Below are 18,858 nucleotides of genomic sequence, written 5' to 3'. Positions count from 1 at the left end.
TGCTCCTTTTTGGACCAACATAATGTTCCTTATAAATATGAGTATATATTTTGATTGATTATGGCAAACATTAAATAAAATATATTATTAATGAAATGGTCCAACAACCTTTATAAGTAGATTTCTCAAGACTGCTTCTCTTTTAATAGAATAGATAAATATTTTATCATTCATAAACTATAATAATTCATATATTATAATATAAAATTTTATTAAAAAATAATATAATTTTTATTATTCGTGAAGTCATATATTGAATCATTTTTCTTCCTTTTTGTTGCTCGATATATCGTTTATACATATTTACACAGTTCTTCTACACATTACTTATATTTAGTTTTAGATTTTGACTTGTACTTTCAAAGCGCGAGATTATTTTTTGTTGACAAATTTGTTAATATGTTTGTTTGTTCTTTAATATGTTTAGACATGAGCATTCAGTTTTCAATTCAGTTCCAATTTATTTATTGTTTCTTGGTTTTCAGTTAGGTCCATACTCGGTTGTGGTTTTTGGTTTTTGTTTTTTTTTTGGTGGATTCACAAAATTTCCTAAAACAAAATTTCTTTTGACTCAAATTTTTTTCTAAATTCTTTTCATGAGTATCAATATTTTTGTTGTGTTGTAGAAAAAGATCAAGACTCAAGAACAAGCTAGACTTGTTTTTATCACTAAGAAAACATTTTTTTGTTCAAAGAGTATACCTGGTTCAAGTTTCTTTAAAGAATGGATAAAGTTATCGAAGACATCGTTTGAAGCAAAAAACTCTCTTATTTTGTCAAGACCAAAATGTTTCTCTTCTTCAGAAATAACAAACACAAACAAACCAGTGTTACACTGAACTAATATTATCAGGTGTTTTATAGTGCCTATGAGAGTCAAGAGAGAATGATTTAGCATTTGTCACACAAGAGTTGCGGAAAGCTCTTGATTCACTCACTCTCTTGTTTATGGATATGAAACACCAAGACAACATGAGAGGTTCTCGATTGACCAGGGTTCACACTCCCTGATAATCAAGTTGTTCGTAAGAACAAATGAATAATCAAAGTAATTTTGTTGAGATTTTTTTCTAGGGAAAAATATACCTTTTCTTGGGCCTCTTGATTCAATACTTGGACATAACCTTTCTAGGACATGTTTGCATGTGTTCTTGACTTACTCTTGATGGAAGAATGCATTGATTTACCAGAACAAACAAGAATTTCATTTGGCCATCAGGTGACCTCCATAAGCCAATATTACCGAGAAAGTGAATGCTTTGTCCATCTCTCAATTCACCATGATCCATGCTGCTTTTTGCTCGATTAGAGTTCTCCAAAATTCTCTTTGAGTTCTGGTTGGTCATTCTTTTCCCAAAGCTTTTTCTTCGTCTATTTTGGGTAGTCTTGATCAGTTGCAAAGCCGGTTGGGATTGTCTCAAAAGCTATAGATTTATTCGCAGTCAAAAATATGATGATTTTTGCATTACTTCTTAGCCTATTGATTTTTGGGCAATTTTCCTAAATAGACTATTTTAAGTTTTCATCCCAAAAGTAGCATCTCAAGCTGAAAATCACAAAAATAAATTCATTAATAGGCTAGAAGACTTTAATACCCTTACATATCAATATAAATATAATAAAAAAAACAAAAAAAAACTTTTGTTTCTCTCTCGACATTCTCGTCGACGAAACCGGAGAAGAACACCGACGACGACACCGGCGACGACAACAGTGTTAAATTACGGCGAATCTACATTGTAAGTTTGAGTGTTTTCAATTGTTATTTGTAATTAAGAACTTTTGATTCAAAATTTGGGGATTTTGCTTCGGTGATGTTGCAAGAGAATTTCAGCTGAAACAATGGGAACCTTCTTTGTATTCTCAGTGAAGCTTACCATGGCTATGGAGATGATTGGGTTTTTTTGTCAAGCTCTCTTCTTCACTTGTGGTTTCAGATTTATAGGCTTGGAGCTTCTTCTGTCAACACTTCACTACCCCACACGGATTCTGATTTACAGAACAGATTCGTGAATCCACAAATCCTGCTATAGGCATGCAATGTTTTTGAGAGCAAAACTATGGGTGATATCACGACAACTTCGACTACTATTGCGAGAATGAAAGATGGTGGTGGATCATCGATAAACTGTCCGATGCTTACATCATCGAACTACACTGTATGGGCTATCCGGATGAAACTTCTTCTTAAAGTACACAAGGCATGGGAGACGATAGAAACAGAATCGCACGACATCGAGAAGAATGACATCGCTACTGCACTGATCTTTCAATCAATACCGGAGGCACTTGTTCTTCAAGTTGGAGACCTAGACAACGCGAAGAAGGTATGGGAGGCTATCAGATCAAGACATATGGGAGCTGATAGAGTAAAAGAAGCTAGGCTACAAACCCTAATGTCAGAATTTGAGAGGCTAAAGATGAAAGACAATGATACAATTGATAACTTCGTCGGCAAGCTATCGGAAATTTCATCAAAATCTGCAGCGTTGGGTGAAATTATAGAAGAACCAAAGCTAGTCAAGAAGTTTCTAAATTGTCTTCCTCGTAAGAAATACATTCACATGGTGGCCTCATTGGAACAAGTCTTGGATCTCAAAACCACAAGCTTTGAAGACATCATTGGGCGTCTCAAAGCCTATGAAGAAAGAGTTGCGGATGATGAAGAAGAAGCTCAAGACAACAGTAAACTGATGTACGCCAATACGGAGCCACCACAGAATAATTCACAGCGAGACTACAATTGAGATTATCGAAGCAGAGGTCGTGGAGGAAGATCGTATGGCAGAGGAGGACGAGGACGAGGAAGGTCGTATCGAGATTTTGACATGTCGAAGATCACCTGTTTTCGATGTGATAAGAATGGCCACTTTGCGTCAGCATGTCCTGATAGGCTGCTGAAACTCCAGGAGGCGTATGAAAGCAGGGAAGATGTGACACATGAAGCGGACAGTCTGTTGATGCATGAGGTAGTATACTTGAATGAGAAAAATATCAAACCTGAAGAGTTTGAGACTAATGAAGACAGAGATAGATTATGGTATCTAGACAATGGGGCTAGTAACCATATGACGGGAAATAAGAAATATTTCAAGAGCATAGATGAAACCATTACGGGAAAAGTGAGATTTGGGGATGACTCAAGGATTGACATCAAAGGAAAGGGGTCTATCCTGTTTGTAAGTCAAGACGGTGACAAAAAGGTTCTTGCAGACGTTTACTTCATACCAGAGTTGAAGAGCAACATCATTAGTCTTGGCCAAGCTACTGAATCAGGCTGTGAGGTGAGAATGAAAGGAGACGTTTTGACGTTGAGTGATAAAAGCGGAAAAATCATCACAAGTGCGAAGAGATCACCAAACCGTCTGTATAAAGTACTGATGGAGATGGTAGATGCAAAGTGTTTACACTCGAGCGTGCAGAATGATGGAGCACGATGGCATGCGCGGCTAGGCCACATCGGAATGGACTCACTACAGCTGATGATAAAAAAGGAATTGGTACTAGGGATACCAAAAATCGAGATCAAGAAAGAGGCTTGCGAAGCATGTATGCTTGGGAAACAAGCAAGACAATCGTTTCCACAAGCAACCACGTATAGAGCAGCAGAAAGATTAGAACTCATACACGGAGATCTCTGTGGTCCAATCACACCGACAACTGCAGCAAAGAAAAGGTATATATTTGTCCTCATAGACGATCATTCTCGTTACATGTGGACGATACTCTTGAAAGAAAAGGGAGAAGCGTTTGAGAAGTTTAAAACTTTCAAAAATATCGTTGAACATGAAACAAGAACGTCTATAAAGACATTTAGGACGGACAGAGGAGGAGAATTCACCTCGACAGAGTTCAATAGGTTCTGTGAAACATCAGGGATTCAAAGACATCTCACCGCTCCCTACACTCCACAGCAAAACGGAGTGGTAGAGAGGCGTAATAGAACTCTGATGGAGATGACTCGGAGCATCTTAAAACACATGAGTCTACCTAATTATCTTTGGGGAGAAGCCGTAAGACACGCATGTTATCTTATAAATCGAGTTGCAACACGGTCACTGAGCTCTCAGACGCCTTACGAGGTGTTTAAAGGAAGAAAACCGAGTGTCAAACATCTGAAAGTTTTCGGTTGCATCGGCTATGTGAAGACAGAGTCTCAACACTTGAGAAAGTTGGATGATAGGTCAAGAAGTCTGCTGCATCTCGGAACAGAGCCAGGATCCAAAGCATATAGAATGCTTGATCCAACAAGCAGGAGAATCATAGTGAGTAGAGATGTTATTTTTGGCGAAAACAAAGCTTGGAAGTGGATTAAAGAAACTAACAATACAGATGATGAGCCGGGAGAGTTCAAGCTTACTCTTGGTATGTTTGGGAACCAAGGGATTAAAGCAGAGGAGACCGAAGAAAGTGATCCCGCCATTACCACAGAAGAGCAAGAGATCGATGAACATGAAACCGTCTTGCCTGATGATTCAAACGCTAGCACCACAGAAGAAACGCAGCTTAGGAGATCATCTAGAGAAAGTAGGAAACCATCCTATCTAGATGATTATGTTTTGCTTGCGGATATCGAAGGAGATCGACTTCTATTACTTCTGAATGAAGAACCTTGGAGTTATGAAGAAGCAGTAGAAGAGAAAGTTTGGAGAGATGCGTGCCAAGATGAGATAAAAGCGATAATAAAGAACAACACGTGGGATCTTGTCGACTTGCCAAAGGGTGCTAAAGCAATAGGTCTCAAGTGGATATTCAAGATTAAAAGAAACGCAGATGGAAGTATAAATAAACACAAATCAAGACTGGTAGCTAAAGGATATATACAACGACACGGCATCGACTTCGAAGAAGTTTTCGCCCCTGTAGCTCGAATAGAAACAGTCAGATTCATTATTGCACTGGCAGCTTCAAAAGGATGGGAGATTCACCATCTTGATGTGAAAACAGCATTTCTAAACGGTGAACTAAAGGAGGATGTCTATGTAAGCCAACCAGAAGGATTCAAAGTCGAAGGCAAAGAAGAAAAGGTGTATAAATTAAGAAAAGCGTTGTATGGACTAAAACAAGCACCCAGAGCTTGGAATGAAAAGCTAAACAGAGTATTAGAAGGATTGAAGTTTGTCAAGTGCTCAAAAGAAGCTTCCTTATATCGCAAAAGGACGAGCAATCAGTTTATTTTGGTTGCAGTGTATGTCGACGATCTCCTAGTTTCAGGGTCATGTCCGACGTTGATAAGTGAGTTCAAACGGGAGATGTCAGCTAACTTTGACATGAGTGATCTAGGATTGCTAACATATTATTTGGGCATTGAAGTCAATCAACAACAAGACGGAATCACATTGAAGCAGGAAAGGTATGCGAACAAAATTTTAAGTGAAACAGGCATGGAAGGATGTAATGCTACACATACTCCCATGGAGTTTGGTCTGAAGATTTCTAAAGCTCAAGAAGAACAGAGCGTTGACGAAGGAGAATACAGACGCAACATCGGGTGTCTTAGGTATCTATTGCACACAAGACCGGACATCTCTTTCAGTGTGGGACTGCTTAGTCGATATATGCATGAGCCAAAGACATCACACGCAGCTGCATTGAAGCAAGTGTTGAGATATCTCAAAGGCACATCGTCTCTCGGACTCAAGTTCTCTCGAGCAAACAGTATGAAGCTGGTCGGATACAGTGACTCAAGTCATAACATTGATGAAGATGATGGTAGGAGTACTACCGGTCACGTGTTCTACCTAAATGAATGTCCTATATCTTGGTGCTCGACTAAACAAGAGACCGTCGCACTATCATCTTGTGAAGCAGAGTTTATGGCCGCCACAGAAGCTGCTAAACAAGCAATCTGGCTGCAAGAACTACTTGAAGAAGTAACCGAGAAACCTTGTCAAAGGGTCATGATTAACATCGACAATAAATCTGCAATAGCTCTCACCAAGAATCCTGTATTTCATGGACGAAGTAAGCATATACACAAACGCTATCACTTCATACGAGAATGCGTTGAAAACGAGCAAGTAGATGTTCAGCACATTCCAGGAAACGAGCAGCGAGCTGACATCCTAACAAAGGCACTTGGAAGAATCAAATTCAAGGAGATGAGAGAGCTTATTGGAGTTCAAGATTTGAGTGAAGCTAACATCAAGTTTAAGGGGGATAATGTTGAAAGTAAACATGATGTTAACTTGGAGTCCAAGAAATACTAATCCTAGTTGAGTTAGGATTAGGAAAAAAGGAAATATGGTTTGTTAAGAGAGATTAGGAAATATAAGGATCTATATAAGGAGATGCCAAGGTGTGGCATAACTTATGAGTTGTGAGAGATCTTTTGTGAGAGCTTAAGTTTTTGAGAGAGTTTTCTTAAGCTAATAATAAGAGTTGAGTTATTCTTATTGAGATCTTTGAGAGTTCATACTTTGAGGTTAAAACAACAATTGGTATCAGAGCGGTTGACGAGAAATCTGCAAGAAGACCAAAATACCCTTCGAGAGATGAATGGTATCCTATGAGTTAGGAATAAGGGTGTGTGGCAGAAATCAAGTCAGAAGATCCTGGAAGTCAGTTGTGGGACACGAGATGAATGTGATCCTTAGTTTGAAGGAGAGAATGTGAGATAACAAACTAAGTTCCACATTGGAGAATTAGACAAAGAGTGTCTAATATATAAAGAGATGTCCAACTCTAATTAGTACGAGGCCTTTTGGGATGGAAACCAAAAGTAAATCCATGCGGACTTGACTCTTAGGCCCAAAGTGGACAATATCGTACTAATAATCGGATAATATAGAGTTGGAGACGGGATTTCACAATCCCAACAGATTCTGATTTACAGAACAGATTCGTGAATCCACAAATCCTGCTATAGGCATGCAATGTTCAGGTGCTGAAGAAACCTTGGGTGGTTCTATCTACGACCCTGCCTACTACACCTCTCTTTTTGAAGAGACCGAAACCAATATGAATTCACCAAATGTAACACATGTGACTCTTGTGTATGTACTTTGTTTTTAGTCAGGCTTATGGCTTTGTTAATTAGTGTCGAGTTTATGTAATTTTATCTACCAAGGTTTCTTAATTTAAGTTATTTTTCTTGTTTGTATCTGGTTCTTACTCTAAATGGTTTACCTGTAGTTGATGAAATACAACATACTGAGTCTGGAGTTATTTGTTGTTTGCGTAAGATTCTTCGTGAGTTTATAAACATGATCAAGACAATTTGTGTAACTGTCTGAAAATGTTAGAGAACATTTCATTTAGAAAAGTATTCCAGAAGACTTTTGCTTATTTTTTTCCTTCAACCCGTATTGATTGTTGTTCTGGCCTTTACATAGCTATACTAGTATGGTAAAGAAGCTCATATATCTCCTCTTTCAAAACAAATAAAACGGAGCAAAGTTTTACTTTTGCGCATTCATGACTTTTCACTTTATACTTATCCTATATTCTCCCCTGCGGCTTGGTGTTTTCCGGATGCTTCATTAGGCATTACCACTGTGCTTTATCTTAAAGACGAGATCACAATTGCCACACCTGGAGCACTAGATAGGTACATGCACTTATTTTGTATATAGGGTTTTGCTACTCCATAGGATTTATAGCTATGTTGTTTACATCCCTATGGTTATTATTATGTTTGTGGTTTCAGGAAAAGAGAGCACATGGTATAGTATCATTGTCCCATGACTCATGTGAAACCTTACTCACAGCATCATGCAAGAATGACATATCTGATTTTTAATATATACACTTCTAAATTTTTCATAGTAATTGTCTAGTACTATGAGAAAGTCCTCGTTTTGAACTTGTTTAGTTGTTTAATTTACATTTGAGCTTGTTTGTTGAGTCTTTGGCTTACTAAGAATATTAAATATGTTTGCCTTCTCACTACGCATTTAGAAGAATACTCTAAATTGATGTGATTAAACACATGCTTTTAACCAAAGTCAGGTCTTCTTTGGATGTATTTTGCATCTTTATTGCATAACTGCCACTAATTCTAGATTGCTATCCTAAATTTGAACACCTGGAGCACTAGACAATAAATTTGAACACCTTGAGCACTAATTCTGGATGGCTATCCTAAATTTGAACACCTGGAGCACTAGTTCTGAAGATTTTGTTTTTGTTCGGGATGACTATCTTAAATTTGAACAAAGTCTTACAAAACAATTCAAAAAAAAAAAATTAATCTTAATACAATCCTTGTTCAGGATGACTATCCTAAACTAGAACAAAGTCTTCAAAAACATTTAAAAAAAGCGAGTAAGGAAATCTCTATTCAGGATGGCTATCTTAAATTTGAACAAAGTCTTCGAAACCGGCAAATCAAAATTTTTGCTTTGAACTCCATTCTCCACAAACACAAATAATCTCAACAATATGTCGAAAACTTGTTAAAAAGATCAAACCAACTGTGAATCAGAGACATTCGAACAAAACCCTCCAAAAAAATTCAAAAGCATACAAGGTAATCTTAAGGCAATCTTTGTTCTGGATGGCTATCCTAAATTTAAACAAAGTCGTAGAAAACAATTCAAAAAGAATACAAGGCAATCTTACGACAATCCTTGTTCAGGATGGCTATTCTAAATTAGAACAAAGTCTTCCAAAACATTTCAAAAAAGCGAGTAAGGCAATCTCTGTTCAGGAGGGCTATCCTAAATTTGAACAAAGTCTTCCAAAAGCGGCAAGCAAAAATATTTCATTGAATTCCATTCTCCACAAATACAAATAATCTCAACCATCAGTTGAAAACCCGTTAACAAGATCAAAACCAGATCTCAAAGAGATCAACCAACTGTGAATCAAAGACATTTGAACTAAATCTTCCAAAACAATTCAAAAAAGCGTGTAAGGAAATCTTAAGGCAATTCTTTATCTGGACGGCTATCCTAAATTTGAACAAAGCCCTCCAAAACAATTGAAAAAGCATACAAGGAAATATTAAGACAATCTTTGTTCGGGATGACTATCATAAATTTGAACAAAGTCTTACAAAACAATTAAAAATAACACAAGGCAATCATAAGACAATCTTTGTTCATGATGGCTATCCTAAATTAGAACAAAAATCTTCCAAAACATTTCAAAAAAGCGAGTAACGCAATCTGTGTTCAGGATGGCTATCCTAAATTTAAATAAAGTTTTCCAAAACGGGCAAAACAAAAAGTCATATATATCATATTTATGTTAGAAGATCCTACAAATTTCAAATTGTTTTGGAAGGTTTGTACATAATTAGGAACACTATCATGAATAGTATAAGAAAGTATAAATTCATTAAAAACAACACTAAAAGGTCTGAAATGATTTACATATTTCTATCCAAACACAAGATAACCAACTCTCTTTCAATTTCAAGATAAACTTTGTAAAAATTACTTGCTTTGACTATCGTTTGTTTCATATATGGTGTCCACATTTATTATATACTTTATATATGAAAACTTGTTGTAGCAAATGTTTCTGAAGATCAAATTTGTCCCTTGATGTTTCTCTCTTCTTTGTTTGGAAAACATCCAAGAACACCAAGATTCCCAATACATAAAGGATCAAGCTTGTGCCCATGTAAAAATTCACATTTGAAGTTGTTGGTAAGATAATTGATCCAACTTAACATTGTTGCACCAAATAACAAATTCTGAAATTTATTTTTTAGATCCTTTAACCAAAAACTGACATTAGCGGTTAGCAAAAGGCACATAAAAGCATCTTCTATCTCTGCAATTTCAGCTTTTTCATTGTACCATTCTCCAATATATGTGTATCCAAAATCATCCTCCTCTGAAACATTGCCACTAAAATGTTTTGTATATTAGTGTAAGCCTTTTGCATATTTCTTCTTCTTACGTGTAACAACTAATAATTCCATGTGACATCTACATATGGGTTTCATATCAGAATTGAAAACCTGACTTTTGGGAATCAAATGCAGTAAAGTAGCTCTTTGTTACTTAATTTCTATGATTTAGGAGCCAACATATGTTTCTTCTTCCCATGCACTGTGTCTTCTTAGAAACATTATGTCAAACACTTTGTGCACAATATTCTTATTCAAAACATGAGGCCCTTCCTCCATAGCTAATCAGTCCTCATGATGAATCACAACATCAATTTCAGGATCAATATTTATTTCTCCATAGCTAAACATTATGTCAATCATCGTTATGTTACTTCGTAAACAACATAACCAACCTAATTGAAAACCTTCCAAAATGATTTGAAAAGATTATTTTTTAAAATAATCAACCGTAGAAGACTATGGATATGATACACCTTGATGATGCCCATAATAAGATACAACAAAACTGAGAGAGATCGTCGACATCAAAGCTGAGGGAGATCGTCGATGGCAGATCGACAACAACGGAGCCGAGGGAGATCGTCGACGGCAGAGCTAAGAGAGACCGTCATAACTGACTTTGACGGAGCTGAGAGATTGTCGCAAAGCTAGGGAACAACGATGGCAGAGCTGACAGACGATGACGACAGATCTAGGGGACGACGAAGGAGAGTGACACCAGAGCTGATGACGGTGAGATAAATGAGGTGAAGATGACGAAGATTGAATAATTTTGGATTCATTTTTTTTTAATTAATTGGGAAATTAATGAGAAAAATAAAAAGTTAATTGACCATCTTGAATGAAACATTTTTGTGACATTGGACCTTGAAGTCTAGATTGGGAAGAAAAAGTTGGCATAAGGCTATCTAAGGCCATTTCTCTTGATTTTTTCTTTCAATGTAAATAAAAATAACAAAGGTAAAAGATAGAAAGTTGAGAATGGTTTTTTTTTTTTTTGTTCAAAGAAAGTTGAGAATGGTTTTAAAGGAAAAGAAACCTTGCTTTTAAACCAATTTACAAAAGTTTCACCAAGTTAAAGTATTATTTAAATATATTTTAAAAAGCATGACATTAAAAGGATGTGCGAAGAACAAATAGGTAACACACAGTTTTGGAAAAAAAGGAGGGTCGCTCAGTTTCTGGTATTGGTTAGATCGCTGCAATTTCTCCTCCTTCCATGGATAAAAAATCTCATCTTCTTCAATCTATCGGCAATGCCTCAGGTTCTCTCTCCGCTTCAATCCTAATCACTGTATTCGATCTCACCGCTCAATTGATTTTTCGCAGTCGCCGATTTGGTTATGTGGAAGAACAAACGCGGAGGGATTCTTCTGCTGGGATCAGCGACGTTGTTTTGGATCCTCTTCGAGAAATGTGGATACAGTTTCTTTCCCTTTGTCGCTAACATTCAGCTACTTGTCGTCGTTATACTCTTCCTCTGGGCCAAATCCGCCATTCTCTTCAATAGGTTAAATCTAATCTAATCTTAATCTTAATCTAATCTTAATTCTCTGAATCTTGAAAGTTTTATGTCTTCTTCTGGATTATTAGGCCTATGCCTGAGCTTCCTAATTTTGAAATCACTGAAGCATCTCTTCTTATGGTTGCTGATCCTCTACGGCTCTTGATCAATACTCTTCTCTCTATCGCTCGTGACATCTACGTTAACAGAAACGCCAAACAACTCTTTCGGGTCAGATTACTATTCCCGAGTGGTCTCGTCCTTTCGTTTTACTTTTTTTCTTCTTATAATTTGTGATTGCTGTGGCAGGTTAGTGTTGTGTTGTGGACTATATCACTTGTTGGCAGTTTCTTAAACTTCTTCACAATACTCTATCTTGGTGAGTAGTCTTGTTTGCCTTTCACATTGTTCAACACTTATGTAGAGAGGGAAGAGTTGTCTTTTTTTCAGTTAAACTTCTGACTTTCTCTGCGTGATTTAATTGGACAGGTATTGTTCTCGGTATGTTGATTCCCATTCTGTACGAGAGGTACCAGCATCACATTGATGAGAAGCTATCTGTCACACATCGGATGATTCAAACACAATACAGGAAGATTGACGAAAGATTACTACAGAAGCTCATTGCTAAGCCCACAAGCAAGATTAAGAAGATGCAATAGGTAAGCAGCATTCACAATGCGCTTTTGAATAGGTTTTCTCCTTAAGTGTAGTGCATGACTATTTCACTAGCCTATGTGTGGTTAAGAACGTTGTGGCTTTTTACCATTTTACCTGAGTCCTAAATGTTTAATGGCGTGTGTGCATTGGTCAAGAGTTTTTTTTTAGAAATTTCTCTCGTTAATGAAGTTTATGCTTTTGTGAATTCAATTTAAAGAGGAGTTGGCTGGTTACCATTTTCATTAGCCTTGTATTTTATAGTATACAACTACTAATACATCAAGAATATATATGCTTAGCTGTTAAGTAGATTAGGTAGACATCAATGGTTCGGAAATATTGGATGATCTGTGCTAACCAGTTGCCTATTTATTTCTTTGTGCAGAACCCACCAAATTAAGTGGTTACTCTTTTATGACCGCGGACGACGTAACAAGCTTTGAGGATAGATGAATAGAGGCATTGAGACTTGAGAGTTTTATACCACAGAAGTGTAATGTGGTTTTGTCACTTGGGTCAACGCTTCATTTGATTCTCTTTATAGGAATACTGTGGATTAACAAGTCCATGACTATGTGTAACTTCGGGAATTATTGGTGACTCTAATTGGAATATGGGGGCTGTTTCTGGTTAGAAGGTGTGTTTAAAGTTCGATCCGTATTTTGCTTTAGGTTTGACGTTAGTGCCTGAATGCGATACGGTGACAGATTCACAAGATACTAAAGAATTACAAAAATCATTACAAACAAAACCAAAAAAATAAGAGCAAATCATTGGTCAAAAATAAAAAAATAATGGAAAACAACAAAAAAAAATTAATGCTCAAATCTTCATTGAAGTATGGTTCGCGTAAAACTCACAAAACTAATACTTAACATCAAAATCCACAAATTAACTTTGATTTTATAGACTAAATCAATTTTCTTGTAGAATGGATTATTGTTTCCGAACATTACCAATAAAATATATAAAATTTAATAACTATTGGAGATGAAATGTATTCCTCAACAAAACCTTTCGTTTTAGTGAATTCGGCCCTATAATCATAATAGAGGCGGCTAAAGCCAAGTCGGCTAAGGAGAAAATTCTTCCTATAAATATAAACTTGATTTTGACCCGCGCTTTAAAAGCGCAGATTTTTTTCGCTTAAAGTTTTCTTTTACGACTAAAATAATTTTAGAAATGTAATATCATAAATGTATATTTTAATTTAATAGAAAACTTAAAATTATTATCTTTTTATTGTTATTTTTAAATGAGTATTTATGTTTACAATACAACTTGATTTTTTAAATGATTTAAATTGATATTGATTTTTTTGAGCAACTTTTAAATTGGTATTGCCCAATTCAATTAAATTTATTATGTTGTGATTTTTTTGTTGAAAGTCGTTTTGTAATGTCATTTTTCAATTTTAAATTGATAATAAAGTATTTATTACTATGTTAATAAAGATTTACATAATTCAATACGAATATTGCAATAATTATAAAATTTATAGTTATATTATCAAAGGTAAAATATAATAATCATGTTTTTTTAATTTTGTTCATATAAATATTCAGAATGAATGATTCACAAAAAAAGAAAAAAATGGAATTGGACTGAATGGCCCAAGGTGAAAGATTTGTAAATTGGACAAATTTAAAAGTTGGCCCAAATGGCCAAACATGTATTTAGATTCACAAAATACTAAAGAATTACCAAAATCATTACAAAAAAAAACCAAAAAAATCAGAGCAAATCATTGGTCAAAAAAAATAATGGAAAACAACAAAGAAAAATAAAAATTAATGCTAAAATCTCCATTTAAGTATGGTTCGCGTAAACTCACAAAACTAATACTTAACATCAAAATCCAAAATTTTACTTTTATTTTATAGACTAAATCAATTTTCTTGTAGAATGGATTATTGTTTCCAAACATTACCAATAAAATATAAAACAATTTAATAACTATTGGAGATGAAATGTATTCGTCAACAAAACCTTTCGTTTTAGTGAATTCGGCCCTATAATCATAATAGAGGTGGTTAAAGCCAAGTCGGCTAAGGAGAAAGTTCTTCCTATAAATATAAATAGAGAGGAACTCCCCAAAGAGGATCTTCATATACACATGAAGTCGGCACAAAATACAATGTTATATATCTTTCTATTGTTCTTGACAAATTAACCATTTTTAGCCAATTTCAATACACATTTCCTTGTAATCCATTGCAAATCTTATAATAAACAGTTTTCAAATAACTCACCATCGATTTTGTGATTTCATCTTGGACACGCCGAATTCATATTCAACAATTGGTGTTGTGTGTGAAAAATTAAAAAGCAAAGCTAAAGAAAATCTACGATAACCAACATAGATAACACTAAACATCAGACGCGGCTCGATGCTCGAAGGCTACACCACTACGACCGTGCAAACAAATCTTGAAGCAAACTTAGCCTTGTGATGGATATGATGCAAACACTGGTGCAGCGTCTAGATAGACAAAATGCATAAAAACGACTAACGAGCAGCTTGATGCCCTAGCTACGATCTACGGTCAGCCACTGCTTCAAGATTCCAGTAGTACTCCAAGTATAGTTTTGTTTCCCCGACATGACACCAAGTTGTGGAAAATCAAGTAGGATTGCTAAGTCAAGCAACGAATTATGAAATTGATCCTATCCGAAACTAGCTAAAAGATAACTAGTAAAAAGTTTATCGTGCAACTAGTTTGGCTTCAGAGATCAAATGTGTTCTTTCTGCAACGCAAAAAAATGCCATTCAAGACAAACATCACTAGAACAAAAGTTTGACACTCGATTAAACTCAAAATCCCAACTTTCTCAGGAGAAACAGATCCAAGCAATCACATAAGAACGTTCAACATAGCTGTGTGACGAACAAACTTCACTACTGAAGAGAAAAATGCGGGATATTGTCAATTGCTTATAGGAAGCCTTAGCGGACCAGCGTTAACATAGTTTTCAAGAATTAACGAGAATTCTATTGATAGTTTTTGCGAACTGTTGACAAAATTTGTGAAACATTATTTATTGTTTATCAGACAAAGAGCATCAGTCACTGACTTGTGGATGACAGAGTTTCCCGGACTCCATCTCTGTTTCATCTTCTTTCTCACTATGTTCCACAATTTCACATTCCTCTATGGTGAGTATCGAGAAACAAGTGTTAGTTCGTATATGGACACATGGATTTCCTTGGAGACACTTCAGACCATTCTACTTCCTCTTCAAACAGTTGTTCAATTTCAAACCATCTGTTCCTGCAACAATGGTCATGTTGTTTTCTGAACCGGTGGTTGTGCTTGATTCTGAACCAGTTATTATACTTTCTTATGTACTGATGGCTATGTAAATTTGGGCTTGTTCTAATATAGTACCCATTTTCATCCAACACTAATTATTATGTATTGATCTAGGGATGTTATAATGGGTTCTGCTTACGGGTTGTTAATGAGTTTGAAAAATAAATAAATGTCCATTTAGACCCATTTATCTTGTTGGGTTTTAAATGGGTAACCCTCTTATGACTCATTTACTAAATGGGGTTTTGGCTAAAATAAATGGGGATCTACTTAATCCATTTATAGTTTTCTGTAATTTGAAAATGTGGTAATTTTGTGCAAGAGTGTTAATTTCACAGTTTTGACGGAAAAAAAAACAATTTCTCGGTTTTGGCGGAAAAACGTAATTCTACGATTTTGGCGGAAAAAAAAAATTCTCGGATTTGGCGGGAGAACATAACTTCTTGGTTTTAGCGGAAAAACATAATTTCTCGGTTTTGGCAGAAAAACGTAATTCTACGGTTTTGGCAGGAAAACATAATTTTTCCAGTTTTTATGAAAAACTTATTTTTGTTTTGGTGGAAAACATAATTTTATAATTTTTCTGAGAAAATTAAAAAGTAAACTTATTTCTATAAAATCATTTTACAAGAAGTATGAGAACAAAAAATTAGAATTAAAAAAATTAACAATAGTTTAAATGGGTTTAAGTGGGTTTTAAATGGGTTAGTGTAAAATTAGTAGATCTAAATGGGTACCTCTAATAGACCTATTTTTAAATGGATCAAAACGAATATGGGTTCTAAATGGGGTGGATCTTAAACAGGGTGGGTTTAAATGTGATGGGTTGTACCATGTTAACATCCCTGATTGCTCATTCTCCTCATCCCCTTTCTTTGATTCAATCCTCACCTAATCACCTTTTTATTTTCTTGAATCTTTGCACCAGCCAAATGTCCTCATTTTTCACATTTTGAACATTTGGAAGGCAACCATAGATAAGTGAACTCAGTCCACCTTTCTTTTCTTTAGAAACTGAATTTCATTGACCAACATAAATCTTTTGTGAGATCATCTTTAACAAAGATTTTGCTACCTTCATATTCAAACATTATGCAGTTTCAGGATGTCAATGGATAGGGACACCCACCGCACTAACAGTGAATCTAAGTCTTTTCCACCAGAACATCGAAATATGAACACTTTTCATATGAACCCATATTGGTATAGTCTTTGGTTTCTGGTTGTCTCTTCTAGAAATGGTGGGCACTTAGACATGACCACCGAAATCTCAGCCAAATTCCACATTCGTCTTCGCAAAACCCTATTACAGAATAGAGTTATAGATCGGAAACTTCATGGTTGCCACATTCACAATACAGTTCCACCATCTGCGATTTATCTCCTACCCAAATCTTATTCAAAATCGTGTAAACTTTTGAGATGTGAGGAGCTGTAAATAAGAACTTGTCTATCAGAAAGTCCACCAAAGGGGTGATGTGTCCACCAAAGTTGTGTTCTTTCCATCCTTGTGCTGAATGTGTCTAACTTAGTGACTAGGGATTGTAACAACTAACAACTAATGTAAAGTGTGTTGTGAATCTGAATTTCAGGTAAATAAGCCAATGCTAGTGGAGGATACATGTCTTTTTCTCAATCCGTTGAAGGATCTTGTAAAGAATTTTTATTTTATTTTATTTTATACTAAGCAAATGATCCCACTGTTTGATGTATTCTGACTTCTTTTGTTATGTCTTGCAGGGCCAAACATGTAAGTTTTGTTTCTTGCTTCCTCTCTAGATATTGTACTTGTCACTTTTTGGAAATCATTACAAGGTGTGATTGGGTTGGATCAAGTGCACTGTTTAGCTTTTCGGTGTCTGCTAAGGCTCCGAGTTGAAAAAGTGTCTCAAGCGTTGTGGATTTAGCGAATCAACTGGATCAAGCAGAATAAGAGTGGATCAAGCAAACGGTACAAGTGTAATCCTCCAGATCTATCGGTTCAAAACATATGTTTGATTGATCAAAGTAAATAAAAGGTAGTCTAAAGTACTGTACAAATTTAAACTAATCTATATAACAATTTATAGCACTATTGATTAATTAAAAAAGAGTTATTTTAAAACTACTTTGTAAATGAAAAAATAGTTTTATTCAAAAGCTAATAGAAAATTATTTTAAACATATATATATTATTTTGAGTTTTCAAAATTTGTATCTGATTTTGGATTATTTTAAAATATATATATTTGATAAAAAGTGGTGTAAATCAATTTAAAATTATTTCTCAAAGTACTAAATTGATATTTACTTTCATTAAATATTATAAATAAATAAATAAATATATATATTTCCATAACTAATTTAAAATATTTAATTTTTAAAAATATATATATATATATATATATATATTGACTTTTAAGTTTACTCAATTAATTATAATATGACTCAATTAAAGATCGATCAACTGGAACATAAACAGTATAATGTATTAAGAAATTTTAAGTTATTAAAAAATGAATTTAAAATTATAAATATATTCAAACAGAGAAATACAATTTATAAATAAATTTAATAAAATATTAGTTTTTTTTTAGTTGTAAACCACTTTATAAAACTTATGCAAAATCTAAAACTATAGTATTTAGAGAAAGGGCAATTTGCAAAATTGACTCAAAACTCAAAGTCAAACCTAAAACTAACCCATGTTTTTTTAAGATATTTTTCTCTATTTACCCCACAAGTTCATATTATTCACGAAAATTCCATTAGTTTTTATTTTCTTTTCGAAAATTGTCGTTTTACTCTCTCAACCTCATCGTCTTCAAGTATTTATAAGATTGTCATTGCCATCAATACATCAAGCACCATGAACAACCAATTTGAAGCTCTTAATGCACCTCAAATCGATTTACACTCCTTATTTCTCAATTCTTATGAACTAAAAACAACATCTCTTTCACTTTCTCTTCATATTCATCCAAAAAACCCCCAAGATTTTGATTCTGATAATTTTATGGTTCATAAAGCCATTAAAGCTTACGATTCTTGGTGGGTCACTTTTGTTTGAGATTTTGGGTGCTTGGAGAAGACTTTTGTGTGCTAAACAAGTTATCTCACTGTTTGAAACTATGAAATTAGTTTTTTTTTTCAGATATGTTCGTCCAGACGACTTCCGGGTAAGTCGTCTTGTTGTACACGACTTACATGAAAATCTTCTGGTCAATGCAGAGGTTAGTTTTGCAACCGAATTTTAAATGGGTTTTTCTAGACGACTTACATGGAAGTCGTCCATCTTTGTTTGTTAAGAAAAAAATTCGAGACGAATTCCATGTAACCCGTCTAAGGTAAATGGGTTAGTTTTGCATTTGACCGGATTGTGTGAGAAATTTACTTTTTCCTGGACGACTTACAGTAGAAAATTATAAAATCAATATTTTGTTATACTTAGACAACTGAAAAATAAAACCAAAAAAAATTATTTTTGTCTAGATGACTTACACGGAAGTCGTCCATCAGACGACATACACGAAAGTCGTCCATGATTTTACTCTGAGATTCTGGTCAAACCTTGCTTATCTTGGACGACTTCCATG

The 18,858-nt window shown here is 34.9% G+C and overlaps 1 protein-coding gene across 1 annotated transcript; it reads left to right on the top strand.

Annotated features, from left to right (window-relative positions):
• The first annotated feature begins 10,823 nt into the window (after nucleotides 1–10,823).
• Nucleotides 10,824–12,637, top strand: LOC103847862 (reticulon-like protein B10). The gene is made up of 6 exons (XM_009124902.3): nucleotides 10,824–11,070; nucleotides 11,135–11,315; nucleotides 11,399–11,540; nucleotides 11,619–11,688; nucleotides 11,799–11,971; nucleotides 12,355–12,637. Exons 1-5 carry the CDS (start codon nucleotides 11,025–11,027, stop codon nucleotides 11,969–11,971), a joined length of 612 nt encoding a protein of 203 aa, XP_009123150.1. The 5' UTR covers nucleotides 10,824–11,024; the 3' UTR covers nucleotides 12,355–12,637.
• Nucleotides 12,638–18,858: the final 6,221 nt, after the last annotated feature.

Source organism: Brassica rapa, chromosome A07, assembly GCF_000309985.2.
Source record: "Brassica rapa cultivar Chiifu-401-42 chromosome A07, CAAS_Brap_v3.01, whole genome shotgun sequence".
NCBI classification, from domain to species: Eukaryota; Viridiplantae; Streptophyta; class Magnoliopsida; order Brassicales; family Brassicaceae; genus Brassica; species Brassica rapa.
Note: the sequence above shows the minus strand (reverse complement) of the source record. Positions and strands in the feature narration are given on the sequence as shown.